At 39.6% G+C, this 16,224-nt stretch overlaps 1 protein-coding gene across 1 annotated transcript; it reads right to left on the reverse strand.

The window, feature by feature from the left end:
- Positions 1-6,707: 6,707 nt before the first annotated feature.
- Positions 6,708-9,195, reverse strand: LOC145770840 (ceramide kinase-like). Its single transcript, XM_082582574.1, has 2 exons — positions 7,907-9,195; positions 6,708-7,526 (listed from the first exon to the last, which is right to left on the reverse strand). The coding sequence occupies exons 1-2, from the start codon at positions 9,110-9,112 to the stop codon at positions 7,032-7,034; spliced, it is 1,701 nt and encodes a 566-aa protein (XP_082438700.1). The 5' UTR covers positions 9,113-9,195; the 3' UTR covers positions 6,708-7,031.
- Positions 9,196-16,224: the final 7,029 nt, after the last annotated feature.

The raw sequence follows: 16,224 nt of genomic DNA on the forward strand, positions 1-16,224 counted from the left end.
TCAACTTCTTGAAGGTAACTAACTAACTGACTTTAAGCATCAAGAAACACGCAGCGATTAAAAGAAATTTGTTGATGCTTATAGTCAGTTAGTTATAGTTATCTTCAAGAAGTTGAAACTTATTGCATTTAGTGTAACGCTTGCAATGCCTCTAAAAAGATTGTCTGACATTAAAACCAGCAACAGCATTGCTGTTTGCTTGCCGTTGGTGGACTTTCTTGTGGAAGCAATACAAACCAGATTTGGTCATTGGTTCGAGGACAGCGACTGCATTCCACCTACAATTTAGACTTATCTGTGTTTAATGCCTGATCATTAAGCGACACTGCTGAATTGAAGACAAAAATAAAACAGAACATGCTTCAAGCAATTGAAGAAGCAAACTGGTCTGCTGAAGAGGGGAGCAGCAGCGACGCTGAAGTGGATGGTGGTAGGTAGAGCCACGGAGGACTTTTGCACCACTTTACGCAAATATCTAGAAAAGAAAGCAATGCGCGTTGAATCTGTTACAGGAGTATTTGGAAGCGGACCCTGAGGACAAGTTAAGCGGATCCAGATTTACAATTGGACCGATGAAAAAACTGTTTTAAAAACATAACACTCCCATTCCGTCAAGTGCTGCAGTAGAAATATTGTTTTCATTGCAGCACTTGTTCATCACCAGACTATTCGTTCATCCCCGACGCCGACACACGCTCCATCGACCTGACACTACCAAGACAGGCATGGGTGCGCCTCAACCGTCTCCGTACGGGCGTCGGGCTTTTCCGCTCAACCATGGACCAATGGGAAATGGCCTCTTCCTCCTGTGAATGTGGTGCCGAGGAACAGACTGCAGACCACATCATTGATTGATTGATTAAATCTTTATCCTCGGACTGGGAAAGCTTCTTGCAGAACTTAATCCTGGCAGTTTCGCAACTTGTAGAGGCTTTAAATCACTGATGCAGGCCCGGTCACCGAGATTGACAGAGTGAAGTTTCCGATTGTTGAAGTCTTGTTGCCGGGAAATTATTCCATCTATTAGATGCCGCTAAATAGAGAGGAGTCCTTAACGTGCGTTGCTCAAGCGCATGCCCTGAGAGTCGAACCAGTGCCGCTTGATCTTGAAGCTTTTTCGTTCCAGAAGTGACGCGCTAACCAATTGAACTATCGGGGCGGACATCATCGATGACTGTAACATCTTCAAGCCACCTAACGGAGTGGAAGATCTGCGTCATGGATGATGAAACCAAAGACTGGCTGCTCTCTAGTAGCCTTCCAGTGTAGTCCGGGAACATCGTGAATCTGGGGCGGTAAAAGGATAGACTTTCGGCCCCAGGAGCTCACACAACGACGACGATTGGGCATGGATGGACATTTTAAAGCCCAAAAGGGCAGGCCTGAGTGACGAGCACTTTGAAATGCTCGTATTTCTCAAAGGAAATAAACATATAAGCCACTGAGTATTTTTTTTTAAATAAAACCTTGTTGGTTTTGTACTTGTGCTGTTATGTTAGCATGGATGGCTCTAACACTATATATCAAACATTGCGGTTAAACTGGGCTTGCATGCAGAGCTGGCCAGGTGCAGAATTTTATGTTCAGATTTGTGAGTAACTGAAAGTAACTAGTAACTGTAACTAGTAACGGTAACTAGTTACTTTTTAAAATTGGTAACTGTAATGGTAACTCAGTTACTATTTTGGCCAAGTAACTGTAACTGTAACTCAGTTACTTTTGAAAGTAACTTTGCCCACCTCTGCTTATTACCTACGTAAGAAGAACTACAAAAATTGGCCCTTGTTAGTGGGCTGGCATGCTTTTTGTCAGCTTCACTCTTTTTCCTCACCCCCAGTCTTTAAAACTACTTCCTTGTAGGCCATCTATAGCTAAACAGCCTCTAAGTCTCAATAATTTTAAAGCTAAAGTATTAGGCTGTTGTAGTATTCCTGGCTATATAGGCTAAGTTTCTTATGTAATTTCATGCCATTTTTTTTTATTGTAGGTCAAAGGTGAAGAGCTGGTTTCCTACATGCGTATCTTAAAATAAGGCTGTTCAAAACAGTATTTTTGGTCCAAAAAAAAGTGCATTCGTCACAAAGAACTTGGATTTTTTACAGAAGCGAATCATTGCAGCCTGGTGCTGAATAATCGAAAGTCAGAATAAAAAGAACATTTTTACACAGTCACAACGAAATCAAACGTTTTGAAATAGAACCGTGGCAACAATTTTGGCCCGAAACGAAACAATTTTGTTTTGAACAGCCACAACCGGAGTGGGAGAAAATTTTTCAGAAGCCACCATTTCAAGGAAACCGGTTAGTTTTTTATACAAGCCCTAAGCAAACTTTCAAATCCCACAACCTCAGCATCTTTTCAGCAACTTGCACGGTGCGTTGTTGATTGAGGTTGCACTAGTTTAGCGGCATTAGTCAGGTTACTCAGAAAGCAAATACCCTGAAGCAATGTGGTTTGCAAATCATTAACGCAATTTAAGCAGCTTATCATTGAAGACCTTGAATAAGGTCTAAAGCTAAAGTATTATAGCTTACAAGCTACATGAGCCATGGGCATTTATTTTATTTTTTTTAAGAGTGGCTAACGTTGAGATAACGTTTTACTATTGTTGGTTTACGGTTCATTAAAACGTTTAAAAATCCGGTTGTGCACATAGATTAAAAACCATTCTAAACGGTTTTATAGGTTACATCAAATTTCAGATTACTTCATCGACGTACACTGAATGATCCAATTCGATCATGAATGGAAGTAAAAAAAATACTTATTTCATGTATTCAGTTTGTACCTCAAAGCAATAGGCTGTCCAAACGTCTTCTAAGGTTTTGCAAAGTTGAGAAAACGTTTTGCAATTACTGGGGTCAGGGTTACAACTAGGGCTGTAAAGTTGGATTCGGAAAAAATTGGCATATCCAGAGTATAGGGTGTCTTTAAAAACGGCAGATTTCGACTTGATATACAGCGATGAACAATAAATTTTTGTTTGCAATCTTTTTTCAAAATCTTTTTTCTTGTTCTTCGTAGGCTACTGCGCTTTTAAACGTTGCCATAAAATAGCCTATTTGTAGGCCTATCAGTTTTTGGAAAAGTCGTTGTTTAAATTTCGATCGCAACTTAAGTGAAATTAAATTTTAAAATATGAAAAACAAAAACTTTAAAAAAAATCAGGCAAAAACAAAATTCTTGCAACACAACGACAAAATTCTTGAAGTCGGAATCGGTCATCCATAAACTGAGGAGTCGGAGTCGTAACAATTCTCGCCCGACTTCACAACTCTGATTACAACCAGGACCTGTAGCGCACCCAGCATGGGGCTAAGGGGGATCAAGCCCCCCCCAAACCCGCCACCAAAAATCAAGTTTTTGTATGTTTCCCAAATAAATGTGGAGGAAAATAGACGCGCCTCCAGCAAATAGGCTAAGTTAATTTTTTGTTTAAATTTGGGTTGTAGCTTTTGATTAACACTGCTTCCTGAATTTTGATGTCAAATTGAGATTTGCCTTTGCGTAGAATTATGAGTCAGCAGAGAATTTTTGATCGGTACAAAAAGAACACTCCATGATATGGTCTTTGATGGCACTTTTAAAGTTCATATGCTCTCAACGTCAAATGTCTGGTGGACATACCGATGTGCCGTACGTCAATGCTGAAGCACACGGACATGTAAAACTGAATACGAAATTTGAGCAGAAAGACGAAGGCGTCTAGGACTTCAGTTGAAAATACGAACTAATTTTGAATGTTATGTAAGTAGGAAAAATGTTCACATCAAACTTATTGTTTACAAAATTAGTGTTCTGTTTCAAATTGTTTTCGTGCTAGTTGTTGTTTTTGCACTTATTTGTCTATTGGCAAACAGGAAGCTAATTCTATTTTGTCATACATGAGGAAAAAGTCAAGATCTATAGAAGATTGCAAGAGTAGACGTAGGGATAAGGATGCTGATAGTGCTAGTAGCATGGGGTTCACTAGGCTAACTTGTAATCTGATTGAGAAATAAAATCCTGATGTATCGGCAACCGGTGGGTTGTGGGCCGTGAGTGCCTTAAATATTAATCAAAGGAATGGGTATTGGCCTATTGTCACTGTCACTCAGGGGCGTATCCTTAATGGAAGCAAGGGAAGCATTGTTTCCCCCACCAAAATTGAAAAAAAAAGATAATGTTTTTCAGTAAAACGATTTCGTAATTTCTTTATCTGAATACGAATTAAAACAGTTTCTAACTCATGTCCCGTCTAGGTTTTAATTTTAAAAAAGTTGGAAGCTTGCGGAAGCAGAGATTCGTACCGCATCCATTGCTCTCGTTTTTGTTATACGAAGAAACAAGGTGAGAAACAAAGGAAAAAAGCAGAGCAAAGTTTACGCGATTTACGTTTCTTTTAACTAATCTGTGAAAACAATCTCAGAGTTGCTTCCTGTTGGGTATTATTCCGGTGCGTAATGAGAAAATCTAAGGCTTTGGGGTTATATCTGCCTTGCAAGGAAAAGTTTGAGCCTAATGTTAGATTTACACTGTTATCCTGGCTACTAGCCTACAGCAGTAGGTAGCTGTTACTGAGCAGTTAAGCTGAATTTTTGGTGTTCTCTAATTTGAACCGCAGTTTTTGCCTGTTCATGTAAGAGCTACCTTTCATTATAAGTTACCGTAATAGCTGTTTATCTGCTAATAAATTTCATACAAATATTACCTTAAGAATGTTTTCAGAAAGCACTATAATCCATTATTCAAGTGTAATTTTGCAAAAATTTTCCGGGGGGCATGCCCCGGACCCCCTAGGATACGCGTCCCTTCGGCACGCTTTTACCCCCACGACTTTTATTGCTTCCCTTGCTCAACCCACCAGTATACGCCACTACGTGTCAGTATTGTCGTAAATCACTCAGCCGACATTTCTGAATTAGCCCCCCCCCTAAACTTTTTTCTGGGTGTGCTACTGGCCAGGGCTGTGGAGTCGGAAGGGTTTTGGCATGTGCGGAGTCTGCCAGTTATAAACCAAGGAGTCGAAGTAGTATACTTTTCCCCCAATTCTGCAGCTATGCAAAGGCTGTCAAATAGGATTTGCAGGAACTTTGACGTTTAAGGAGTCGACCAGTTATAAACTCAGGAGTAAGAGTCGGATATTTTTTGCCCGATTTCACTGCCCTGGTTACAACACAACGAAAAGCTGGAGAAGAATAAGAGTTATTGCATTTTATAGTAGATTTGCCCTATAGCTCAACTATACAAAACAACAAAACGCCATAATATGCAGGTTATCCTTTTGTGCTATTCCATTCTGGCAATATGATTCATATTTGCAGAAAAGGAAGACATGCTCCATTGTCTAACATGTGAGGATATTAGGTGACTCAAAATGGCTCCAAATGATGCAAGGCAGTGTGTCAGGAACACAATTATCTGAAGAACGTACAATGTACTAAACAAAATAAGAGATCCTGGCGTCGTAACGAAGCATTACAAAAATCCTTTACTTGCGTTTGCCACAAACGTATTAGTTTTATGGCCATTATTCTCTGATTATTTTTTGAATTAGAGCTAGGTCAAGAAACAAACAAGATGTCTTCACATACAAACAAACAAACAAACAAACAAACAAGACAAACAAACAAACAAACAAACAAACAAACAAACAAACAAACAAACAAACAAACAAACAAACAAACAAACAAACAAACAAACAAACAAACAAACAAACAAACAAACAAACAAACAAACAAACAAACAAACAAACAAACAAACAAACAAACAAACAAGATTTCTTCACATTGACCTACCCCTGGCACCTGCTGGTTTTGTTGGCTCTTTCTTTCCACAAAGATAAGAGTTAAACTGACTGGTAAAGCGGCGGTCGATTACTGATCGCTAGCCTCCCCGACCCAGCTGGGCGAACCTGCCTCAACGTCTGGCCAGTGCACATCCGTGCTCGCCGAATGAAAGCTTACTCTTCTCCAGTGAGTATTAATTACACTCCCACCTATATATATATATATATTTTTTGATTACAGTATATTGATTCATCGAGCCTCTGCTCCACATTTTTATTGAATATTCGTCTGCCACGAGAGCCAAATTATCCTTAAATGGTTCGACTCTCTTCCTCGTGGGAGACCCCAATTTTATCCGCTCTGCCTACTGGCAGACCGGGTATAAGAGTCAAAGTACCTGCGCGAGGACGCGTGAAGGAGACGTGGGCGCTGCCCGGCGGTCAATTACTGCCGGTTCCAGCGTCCACACACGACGGGTCGCCCGGTTCGTCGCAGGGCTTCTTTCTGGGCTATGCAGAAAGAGCCTGTCTCCCTGGCCCGCTCCGCCATTCTAAATTTGCGGACGGGCCATATAGTTTTTCGATCCACACTCTCCCTCCACTGGTACCTCGACTCCCCAGCCTGGCCCTCGCGACCTAAGCTGGTGGACTTAACCCTCCGGGTGCATCGTCACCCCTAAATCACGCCGCTCCCCGCCGCCGCGGGGTGTGGCAGGCCGGTTTCTGAAAGTCTTCGACCTGGCTATGTTTGTTTGTGCTCTCTCGCCGTGTCAATTATTTGTACCCGTGCGCTGTTGATGCAAATAAAACAGTTTAACATACGGTGCGATACTGATGAGCCCAGCCTCATGGGCGAAACACGTGTCTATCGCTGTCTATTCGATGCTACAATCGGCTGCCAAAATAACTTAAAACAAACAAGATAGTAGTCTATGTTCATTGTAATGTATTGGACATAGAAAACAGGATGATACGAAAAACAAAAATCTGAAACGAATTTCGTTTTGAAATAAAACGTTAATTGACACAATTAGGACAGTTCTCTGCTCTGTTTCCTAATACCTGCACCAGGGAACAATGAGTGCACTAAGATTACCGTACTTGATTATAATATATAGTAATCACCAACTTAACTCTTTCGAAAGTAGGCTATGCTTGTGAGAATATGTAGCCTATTTCCGCAGAAGAGCCTATTGACAATAACAACCACTGTCGTGCCTACACGTTTTATAATTATCGCTACCCTCCAGTTAGATAGTAGGCATTAGACGCACGATTCTAAAATTTGATATTCCTCAATTCCTTTTGCAAACACATTGATTAATCCTTTATGACCCCAAACAGTAATTTCATCATGTCCAGTTATGAGCTCACCATCTACAAACCAATCTTTGTGATTGAAAAATGTACCAGGATTATTGTCTCGATGATTTGTTACTGGTTGTGAATGAGCGGAACCATTAAAATCTTTTGATTTTTTTTGAACACTCATTGGTTCAACCTCCTCATCTGACAAAGAACGAATACGAATTCCTTTCACTCTGGCAGTTTCAAAGAAAGGTTGATCTAAATAGTTTTTTGTTCGTGAAACATAAGATCGAAAAACGTTGAGCAATTGACCTCTGGATGCGTTTTTCATCAACACTAAATCTATGTTTCCGTCGGACAAATGCGCACTTGGAGAGGCACCTCGGGGACAAGCGTTATAGATGCATGGTCCATTAGTTAAGTTCACAGCCAAGAAGTTATCATGAATCACCTGCAAAACATGAGTACTTTTTGTTACTTGATTGCGATGTAAATGGTCAACTGAATATAAAAAAATAAGTACCCTAACCCTTTCGTGAATATTAGGGTATTTTAGTATTTGTGCACCGTAGGCTATACAGTTTTTTCATGTGCGGATTTCGCTTTTTGGTTTAAAATCACCATTGTCATTAGCCTACTAGAGTAGACAATGTAGTGCTTTAAATATACTTTATCCAAATAACACCAGTTAGCCTATCACTCTCCAAGTAAAAACCTTAGAGTTTTGTGCAAAATCAACATACTGTAAAATACAGTATGAAACACAATAGCCTACTAGAAAACCATGAAAAGCAAAACTCTAAATTTAATGTTAGCTAACCTTCAACATACCTTCAAATATTTGTTCTCATCTAAGACAACGCTATCATGCTTTGATCGTTTTAATTCCTTTGTGAGATTAGTTTCTTCTAAACATGTATGACATGGGTACCTACATCTGGTGGTGTCCTTACTTATATCAACTGGATGATTGTCGCAAGCTGGAAGGTAGGTTACCTCACATGGGTAATGTTTAAAATTTGCAATAGCATAAAGCAAACCCAAAAAAACACGGCTTGGACCAAGAAAGTGAATTTTCTCGCAGGCCTTGTGGGCATCAACGCCAAAACCATAACAAGCAGTTAGAGAAGAAAAAGTTAGAAGATTTCCTCTTTTGTCATGAAGTGAAGATAAGCCAAGTGGATGATTTTCACCACTGATTATTTGTAAAGTTGCTGTTACGGGATCAGTGGTTCCTTGAGTTGAGGAGTTGAATGAATTGTTTGTTCCACCAGGTATAAGACCAAGTTTTATTGAAGGCTTGGAGTAAGGCATAGGTTTGTCAAGAAGAACACCATCGCCACACAAAGCTATACCTTTTTCTCGCTGTTTCGCAATCAACACTCCGTTTAAAACCTCACTAAAAGTTCCGTCTCCGCCTATTGCTATAACACCATCGTATGAAGACAAATCGGCAGTTTCAACATATTTTTTAGCGTGGTTTTGATATTCTGTGAGAATAACCGTTTCCTTTATCCCAGCTAGTTTGAACAAAGGTGATACAACTTTTTCATGAACGGATTTCGCTTTTCGCTTTCCGCTTTTTGGATTTACAATCACCAACAAGTTATGAGGACGGACATAACCTTGCTTGTTCAATTCTCTCTTGAGTTCCTGTTGAATGAGCGAATGCATTTCCATGCAATGTTCCTTCTTCTTTGTCCGAAGCTTAATCGTTTCAAGCTTTCGACAACGTTTATCTGATCTTACCCAAAAGTGAATATGCAAGGTGAAGCATGAAGACAATTTTGGTCTTTTGAAACTAAAATAACCGATCGTTTCTAACAGTGGCTCTCCGTTTTCATCAACTTTCCATTTGTCTTCTTCGAAGTTTGTGGATATGATGTTGACAAAATCAATGTACTTATCAAGTGTCGACAATGGTTCGGTGTTTGATTTGTATGTTCCACTTGATTTCAAACAAAGAAACCCATTTTCTATTTGAAGAATACAAATCAAATCCTCCCAAAGAAATTGGGTCGATGTTGTTGTTGACATTTTACTTGAAATTTTGTTTGCAAATAAAGTTATGTTTTAAATTAGCATCATATTGATTTAGATACATATTTTTTGTACCTGCACGCTTTCTTGCAACCACCTACAAAAATAATTGAAAAGATTGAAAGAAAATGTTTTCAAACTATTGCAGGGGCATCATTTGTTAGTTCGAGTAAGCCCATGGTAGGCCTTAAGTCGATGAAATTCCATTCTCTTCACTGTTCAGTGGCCACTCTGCTCTGTCCACTTTTCTGATGCTTTCGGCTAACCATAAACTAATGTGTCGTAGCGTAACTTAGGCTACTAGCTGTTTCGATTTCCGCCTTTGCCAATTTCTTACTTCTTGTAAACAACAAGCACATATCTCCACTGAGTAAAATTTTGCTGGGTTACTTATGGTTGCCATACCGGAAACAATTAGGCAAAAAAGATTAAAGAAGCTCAGCAGCAGCATACGAAACAGTAGAATATTTATCTCATCTGTTCTTTTCAATGTAGTCTGCATAGTGACGTACGCAGACGACTCTCAAATGACGTCAACACTTGAACATCAAGAAGCCCAGGTTCGGCTCTTGGGGTGTGCGTTTGAGCAACGCATTTCAGGGCTGCTTTCCGTTTAGCGGCACCCAGTGGATGGAAAGCTTACACACTCAACAGTTATGGAAATTTAGTCAAAGGTCTCCGCATGTATGCGAAACTACAAGAAATAACCTATCAGAGGCTTTGTCAGTCCGAGGCTAAAGTTTTAAAACAAACAATCAAAACTTCTTTTCATCTGCTCTTGCTGTTGATAACCTACTCTACTCAGCACTCATGTCATTATGACTGTAGAACCTTATTTTCTACGTAGCAAGCGATTTCACATATTGAGATCTCTTGCCAAACCAGAATAGCTAAGACGGTGCGGCTTTCTTAGGCAATTGGGTCGCTGATCTCGTCTGCAGGTGCCAAGCGAAATGCTCTCAAATAATTTCTATTAACTTCTAACGTTTCCACTCAAAAAGACAGTACGCTTCCAAAGACAAATTCGAAATAAACTACGTAGAAAGAGAGATTTTGAATAGTTGTGGCAAACACCTACAACGAGCATCTGAAAGATAGTGCGAAACTGTTATTGTTTGTATTGATGCCATAAACGAAACTGCACTAAAAGTACGAATACACGCTATAGGCTCACATCAAGCTACTAAACTGGTCAAATAAATTGGACGATGGATGTAAAGCGCGTGCGACTGGACATTGGACAATATTGTGCGCTTAGAATGCAGTGGCCCATATCTTTACTAAATACATAGAATTTACGTTGAACAACAAAACAAATACATCATAACGAGCGAGAAAGTCGCTGTCGTGACTCCACCATGATTCGTATCGAGAGAGTTTCAAACTCCACTACTCTGGCGACAAATGTAGGAAACCTAAAAATGACGTTGCCACGACGAATATTTATGAAATATCTACGCAACATCAAAATCAGAGAGAAAGCATTACAACCGGCCTGAAACGACGATGTTTGTGAAAATGCTGATAAAGCTCTTTTATCACAGTGTCACAACTCATAACCCTCCGAGCTGGAAAAATAATTCTTATTAAAGATTAACTTACTTCAAATATTTCTTGTCACAAGATGAGCAGAAGAAATGGGGTTAATTGTTATGACAGATCAGATAGGTCAAAGGTTGGCAAATTACTAGTTTTCCAAACGTTTTTTGATTAACAAATTGTCGTAGGCTACTTTTGAATAGATAATTATACCTTGCAATCAACTATAAACGTTAGAACACGTTTTGCAGATGTAAAAGTTGCAAACACGTAATTTGCAGCAAAACACTTACATTCAGATCTCAACAGAAATACAAACAGTTAGCCTATGCCAGTACGCTCTACAGTCTATCCAGTCTATCTACGCTATCATATCCATCTACGCTCTACAGTCTATGCCTAGTACGCTCTACACCAAAGGTTCTCAACCTTTTGAGATTCAAGGACCACTAAAAAACCTGTGTCTCAGCCACGGACCACTACTCCCCTTCCTCCTTCCCTTGTAACAAAAATATGTCACTTATTGCTTGCTTGCTTCTTCTTCTTGCGTTTGAGGCCGCCACAGATCACGTTGTTACATCCAGGCGCAGCAGCCAATGGATTGTGTATTCATCGAGCGTTGTTAGGTCCACATGTCTATCTTGTGGTCGGTATACAGGACATTGATAGATAATGTGGTGTGCAGTTTGAAAATCTGAGCCACACGCACAAAATGGTGAATCGGCGAGGCCCCACTGGAACATGTTGCAGCTAAAACGGCCCACTCCAGTCAGCAGGCGATTGAGCTTCACCCATTCCTTCCGGGGTAGTTCTGCTCCAGGTGGGGTGTTGGTATTGGGAAGGACTGTGAATTGGGTTGGTCTCGCAACTTCTCTCCATTCACGGTTCCAAACTTCGGAAATGTGGAAGTTCGATTTTCACATAGCTGCAGCATGTCGGGAGAACGGGCGTCGAGATTTCAAGCGCTGGGGCTTTTGGAAGTGCGAGTTTAGAACAATCTGGTTGAGGAGGTGGTCATCCCTTTTTCATTATGAAAAAAGGCACTTTTGTTGCTGAAAGGCCAATTTTTTTAAAACTTTTAAGATAAGATATTGCTGAAAAGTTTGGGTGTTCATCAGGACAATTATCGTTTCTAGCACTAGTTGCAACGTTCATCTGATGAACGTTCATCAGATGTACGTTGCAACTAGTGCTAGAAACGATAAGATATTGCGATAATGCTCATCTATCAGCTCACTATCTAGTAATGATATAAGCGTCCGGTGTACAAAGAAGGACATCATGCTATGTTATAATGATGTAACCTACTGTGTTGCAGAATTTGTGCTGTAAATATTATTTTGAGCTTTTGATTGAAAGCTTTTGATTAACAATTTCATTATTTTCATTGTCGAATATCTCGAAAACTAGAGCCAATTCGAAAAAACTAAGTGCATTTTCGGAATCAGGGGCCTTGAAATACTTTAAAATGACTCTCACCTTTTGTGCAAATTTTTTTTGTTGGCCTGTGTTATTATAGGCTAAAAGCGAATAGCAGAAATTGTTATATTGCAAAATGTGCAGTAGCTTATATGACTTTAAGAGGGCACCATTGCCCCCCTGTCCCTCCATGATGCCCTCCTGCCCCCCGCTTCTGGCGCCCCTGAGTAACAACTGAAAAATTGTTCACAAACAATTGACATATCACCTGTTTACGAACAATTCGCCTACACGAACAATTGATGTATACGAAGAAATGATTTACGAAGAATATAAATTAATTTTACGAACAACTGTTTACGAACAATTGTTTTACAAACAACTGTTTACGAACAATTCACCTGTAACCGTTTATTTTGCAGACTAACTTTATTGATTCAAGACAAATGTACGACCAGTCCAATTGATGTCAAGTTATCTTGTTGTGTATCGCGATTTCGAATAATAAATTCTCTTCAGCACAACTTTATAACAGGCATAGTAAAATCTTCAGTAGGTCAGTTTAAGAATGCAGCAGTTAAGTTTAGAAAGAAAAAAATTAAAAATTAACTTTATTGAGTTGCATACTGGTCACAGCGGTAAACCATAATCTCTTCGTGGGAAAATTGTAACATAAGATTCCCAAATCCGTTCGTCTGCATGCAATGACCGAACAAGAAACACGCCTTTGAAACGTCTATTCAAATTGTATTTCTGTAAAATTAGCCCGCGGCTACCGAAAACGAGGGGGTGCAACGCCGTACACCTCTAAAAACTGTCACTACAGAACAGATTAATTGGATAAAGACGGAATTTTTGTCCAGCTAGCAAGCACTAAGCCAACAGTTAAATGTGCGACTACTCAAGCAACCATTTCACGAATGACCAGAATAGATATCAATATCTCAAATTCACGTATGCAGTACTGTGACGCAATAAAAAGACATTGTCACGCAATTCAAAACAGGTGTTCAAAGCTGGTAATCCTATGTTTCCTGTTTAAACAGGTTTCAAACTGAAACAGGCCCAAACAGGTTTAAACAGGTTTGACACAAGTCTTATGAACGATGTGCAATTTTGGCACATTTTCTAGCAACTTCCATGACGTAATATTCAGTAGACTTGAACGGTTTTTATATGACGTTTGATTAGGTAAACAATTGTCTGGAACACATACCTATTGACATATTTGATTTACTTACTAAGATTACCATAACAAAGGCTTTATAAAACATAGCTAAACATAAACATAAAGTTAGCACCTAAACTTTACACAACCCTCACAACACAACTGAAAAGTGGACAAAGAGAAATGTGAACAAGAGCTTCGCGAATCACGCCAGATGCCAACACGTCGACTGTGCGCAGAGCACGCAAGATTAATTAAACACAACCAATCAGAAGAAAGAAGCAATAGTTTTACAACATTCTCCCAAACTTTAAAATGAAAGCAATGCATACTAACAAAAACTTGACAATAACTAATAATACATTGAACGATCAACGGGGCGTCGTTCACGAGTAGATCGACGTAATGTTTCTGGTGCGACAACACTTCGCCCTTTTGTTAGATCGTCCGTTACAGGCTCTGACTGTGTATCAGTAATTGGAGCGACAGCTTCTTCAGACAAAATCGGTGTATTATTCAATTCCGATGCTCCTGGAGGAGTTTCGGTGAAGTCAGTTTGTTCGGCGACTTTACTACTACTGGTAGTATTTTCTTCATGGACATCTTCATCATCTGGAGCACACACTTTGTCACAATTGGATATGATCTCCAGTTTTTCGGAAAATCCTCCGTACGGTGCTAAATGCTTTGTAGCTACTGTTGAGGTTCGTCCATCTGGATATTCTACACGAGCGTAATGTGATTTAGCTTCAATGAGTTGCACTTCATCAACTAACGGGTCGTTTTTAGACTTTCGTACATAGCGTTTAAGAAGCACCGGGCCCGGAGTCGACAACCACGTAGGCATTGCATATCCACTTGTAGATCTGTGAACAAAGTTAAAAAGTCTCTCATGTGGAGTGGCGTTAGTAGCTGTGCACATGCATAGGCGTAGCCATGGGGGGGGGGCATGCCCCCCCCCAAATTTTCAAAGTTTGGATTCCGAAGTTGAGCCCTTTGTTGAAAATATAATAAAGTTTGTAGAAACTTATAACGTTTTCCAAGTCATCTGGCTATTAACACCCCCAAGGGTTTGTTTTAGTCACACAGAAAGACACCAATAAATTTTGCAAATCGTAAATCGCGCAAAATTTACGCGATTTACGTTTCTTTTAACTAATTTGTGGAATCAATTTCAGAATGGCTTACTCTGTTATGTTTATGTGTAGTTATTGTAGCTGAGTTTTTGGTGTTCTCTAATTTAGCCGCAGGTTTTGCCCGTTCGTGTGTAAGAGCTACCTTTAATAAGTTAATAGCTGTTTACCTGCTAATAAATTTCATACAAATATTACCCTAAAAGTGTTTCCAGAAAGCGCTATAATCCATTATTTGAGTGTAATTTTGCAAAAATTTTCCGGGAGAGCATGCCCCCGGACCCCCCTAGAATACGCGTGCCACGCTCTAACACTCACCACTTTTATTGCTTCCCTTGCTCAACCCACCAGGATACGCCACTGCACATCAGGTGGCGATGGCTTAAATCAAACACTTTGTCGTTCTCTTCAATTCATCAAATATTTGGCCCCCCCAAATTTTTTTTCTGGCTACGCCACTGTGCACATGGCCACCTGAAGATGCGGCCTGATTTGTCACATTTTGCAGATTTTGATTACAGCTACTGCTAGTGCTTGACTGATATTTTTTGAGATGTTTTTACTTTTTGCGGTTTCCTAATGACAAAAAACTTTTTTGTTACCTTGGGGAAGCAGTAGCAAATGAGAAAAAGTAAGTTGAAAAACGCAAAATCAGACTGCTATTGAAAATTAACAGTCTGACTAAAATCTACAAAATCAAATTTCCTTTGTTTTTTAACATGTGAGGATATTAAAACTTATTGTGTCATCTGGGGAAAAGAATAAAGAAAGCGTAAAAATCTAATTTTTAGAAAAATTTATTTAAACGTTCGCTCAAAGTTAGAAAAACCTGGAAATTTTTGCAAAATGTGACAAATCGGCCCGTATCTTTAGGTGGCCATGCTGTGCATAAAAGTGATCTCATCGAATGTAGGACATCAGGAAGTACATCCTGCCAGCACTCAGTAGGTAAGTGTTTCGACTTTGGGCTAGTTGAATACCTTTTCAAATAACGCCATTGCATCTCTCGACTTGTCCGTTTCCAGCAGGATTGTACGGCGTGGTTCTGCTTGTGGCTACTCTTCTTTCTAACAAAAACTGTTTTAGTTCATGACTCATAAAAGAAGACCCTCGATCAAAATGTATGTAACCAGGCATTCCAAAAACGGCAAACAATGAAGTTAACGCTTCGATCACACTTTCAGTGGTCATACTGGGAGTGGGTATGGCAAATGGGAACCTAGAAAATTCGTCGATGACACACAAGAAGTATTTGTTACGATTACGAGATGGGAGAGGTCCTTTAAAATCTATGCTCAAACGTTCGAATGAAATGTCAGGATCAAGCTCTCAAAGAAGCTTTCTCAGTGCTAGGATAAAATTCAATTAATCAACCAGAAAACTTTAAACCTTACAGCCAGTAAAAAAACAGCAATTTTATTTTGTTAAGCGAAGCGTATCCCCCTTGGCATTCATAAAATAAATATTAATGTCATATTTTCCATCAACTAGTCAATGTTCTGCGAGAACATTGTCATTGAAAAATATTTACCCACATACAATTAGGCTAGTACTCTATTCTAACTTCGTAAAAACAAGTTTGTTCTAACTTATTTAGCCCACTTAGGCTACCCTGCCCGATTTTCTTTGTCAAAGCTACTGTAACTACTCTGAGGTTGCTTGGTTATGACTACGTAGGCTACTATCAACCAACGCAAAATTAAACATGAAGAAAACTTTGCATGAAATTAGCTTTGCCTACGACTCTGTAAAATGTAAGCTCACCACTTTTCCTGGAAAACCATGAAGCCATATGCAATTCAAGAAACTAGTGCACAAACCGCAATCAAAACTAGCTCAAAAATCCGCTA

The sequence above is a fragment of the Aplidium turbinatum genome, chromosome 5 (assembly GCF_918807975.1).
Source record: "Aplidium turbinatum chromosome 5, kaAplTurb1.1, whole genome shotgun sequence".
NCBI lineage: Eukaryota > Metazoa > Chordata > Ascidiacea > Aplousobranchia > Polyclinidae > Aplidium > Aplidium turbinatum.

What these genes read in the sequence shown, in the direction of transcription:
- LOC145770840 (XM_082582574.1), bottom strand. Translation starts at nt 9,112, where the DNA reads ATGTCAACAACAACATCGACCCAATTTCTTTGGGAGGATTTGATTTGT. An exon ending in ATGAGAACAAATATTTGAAG is followed by an intron (nt 7,527 to 7,906) that starts GTATGTTGAAGG and finishes CATGTTTTGCAG; the next exon opens with GTGATTCATGATAACTTCTT.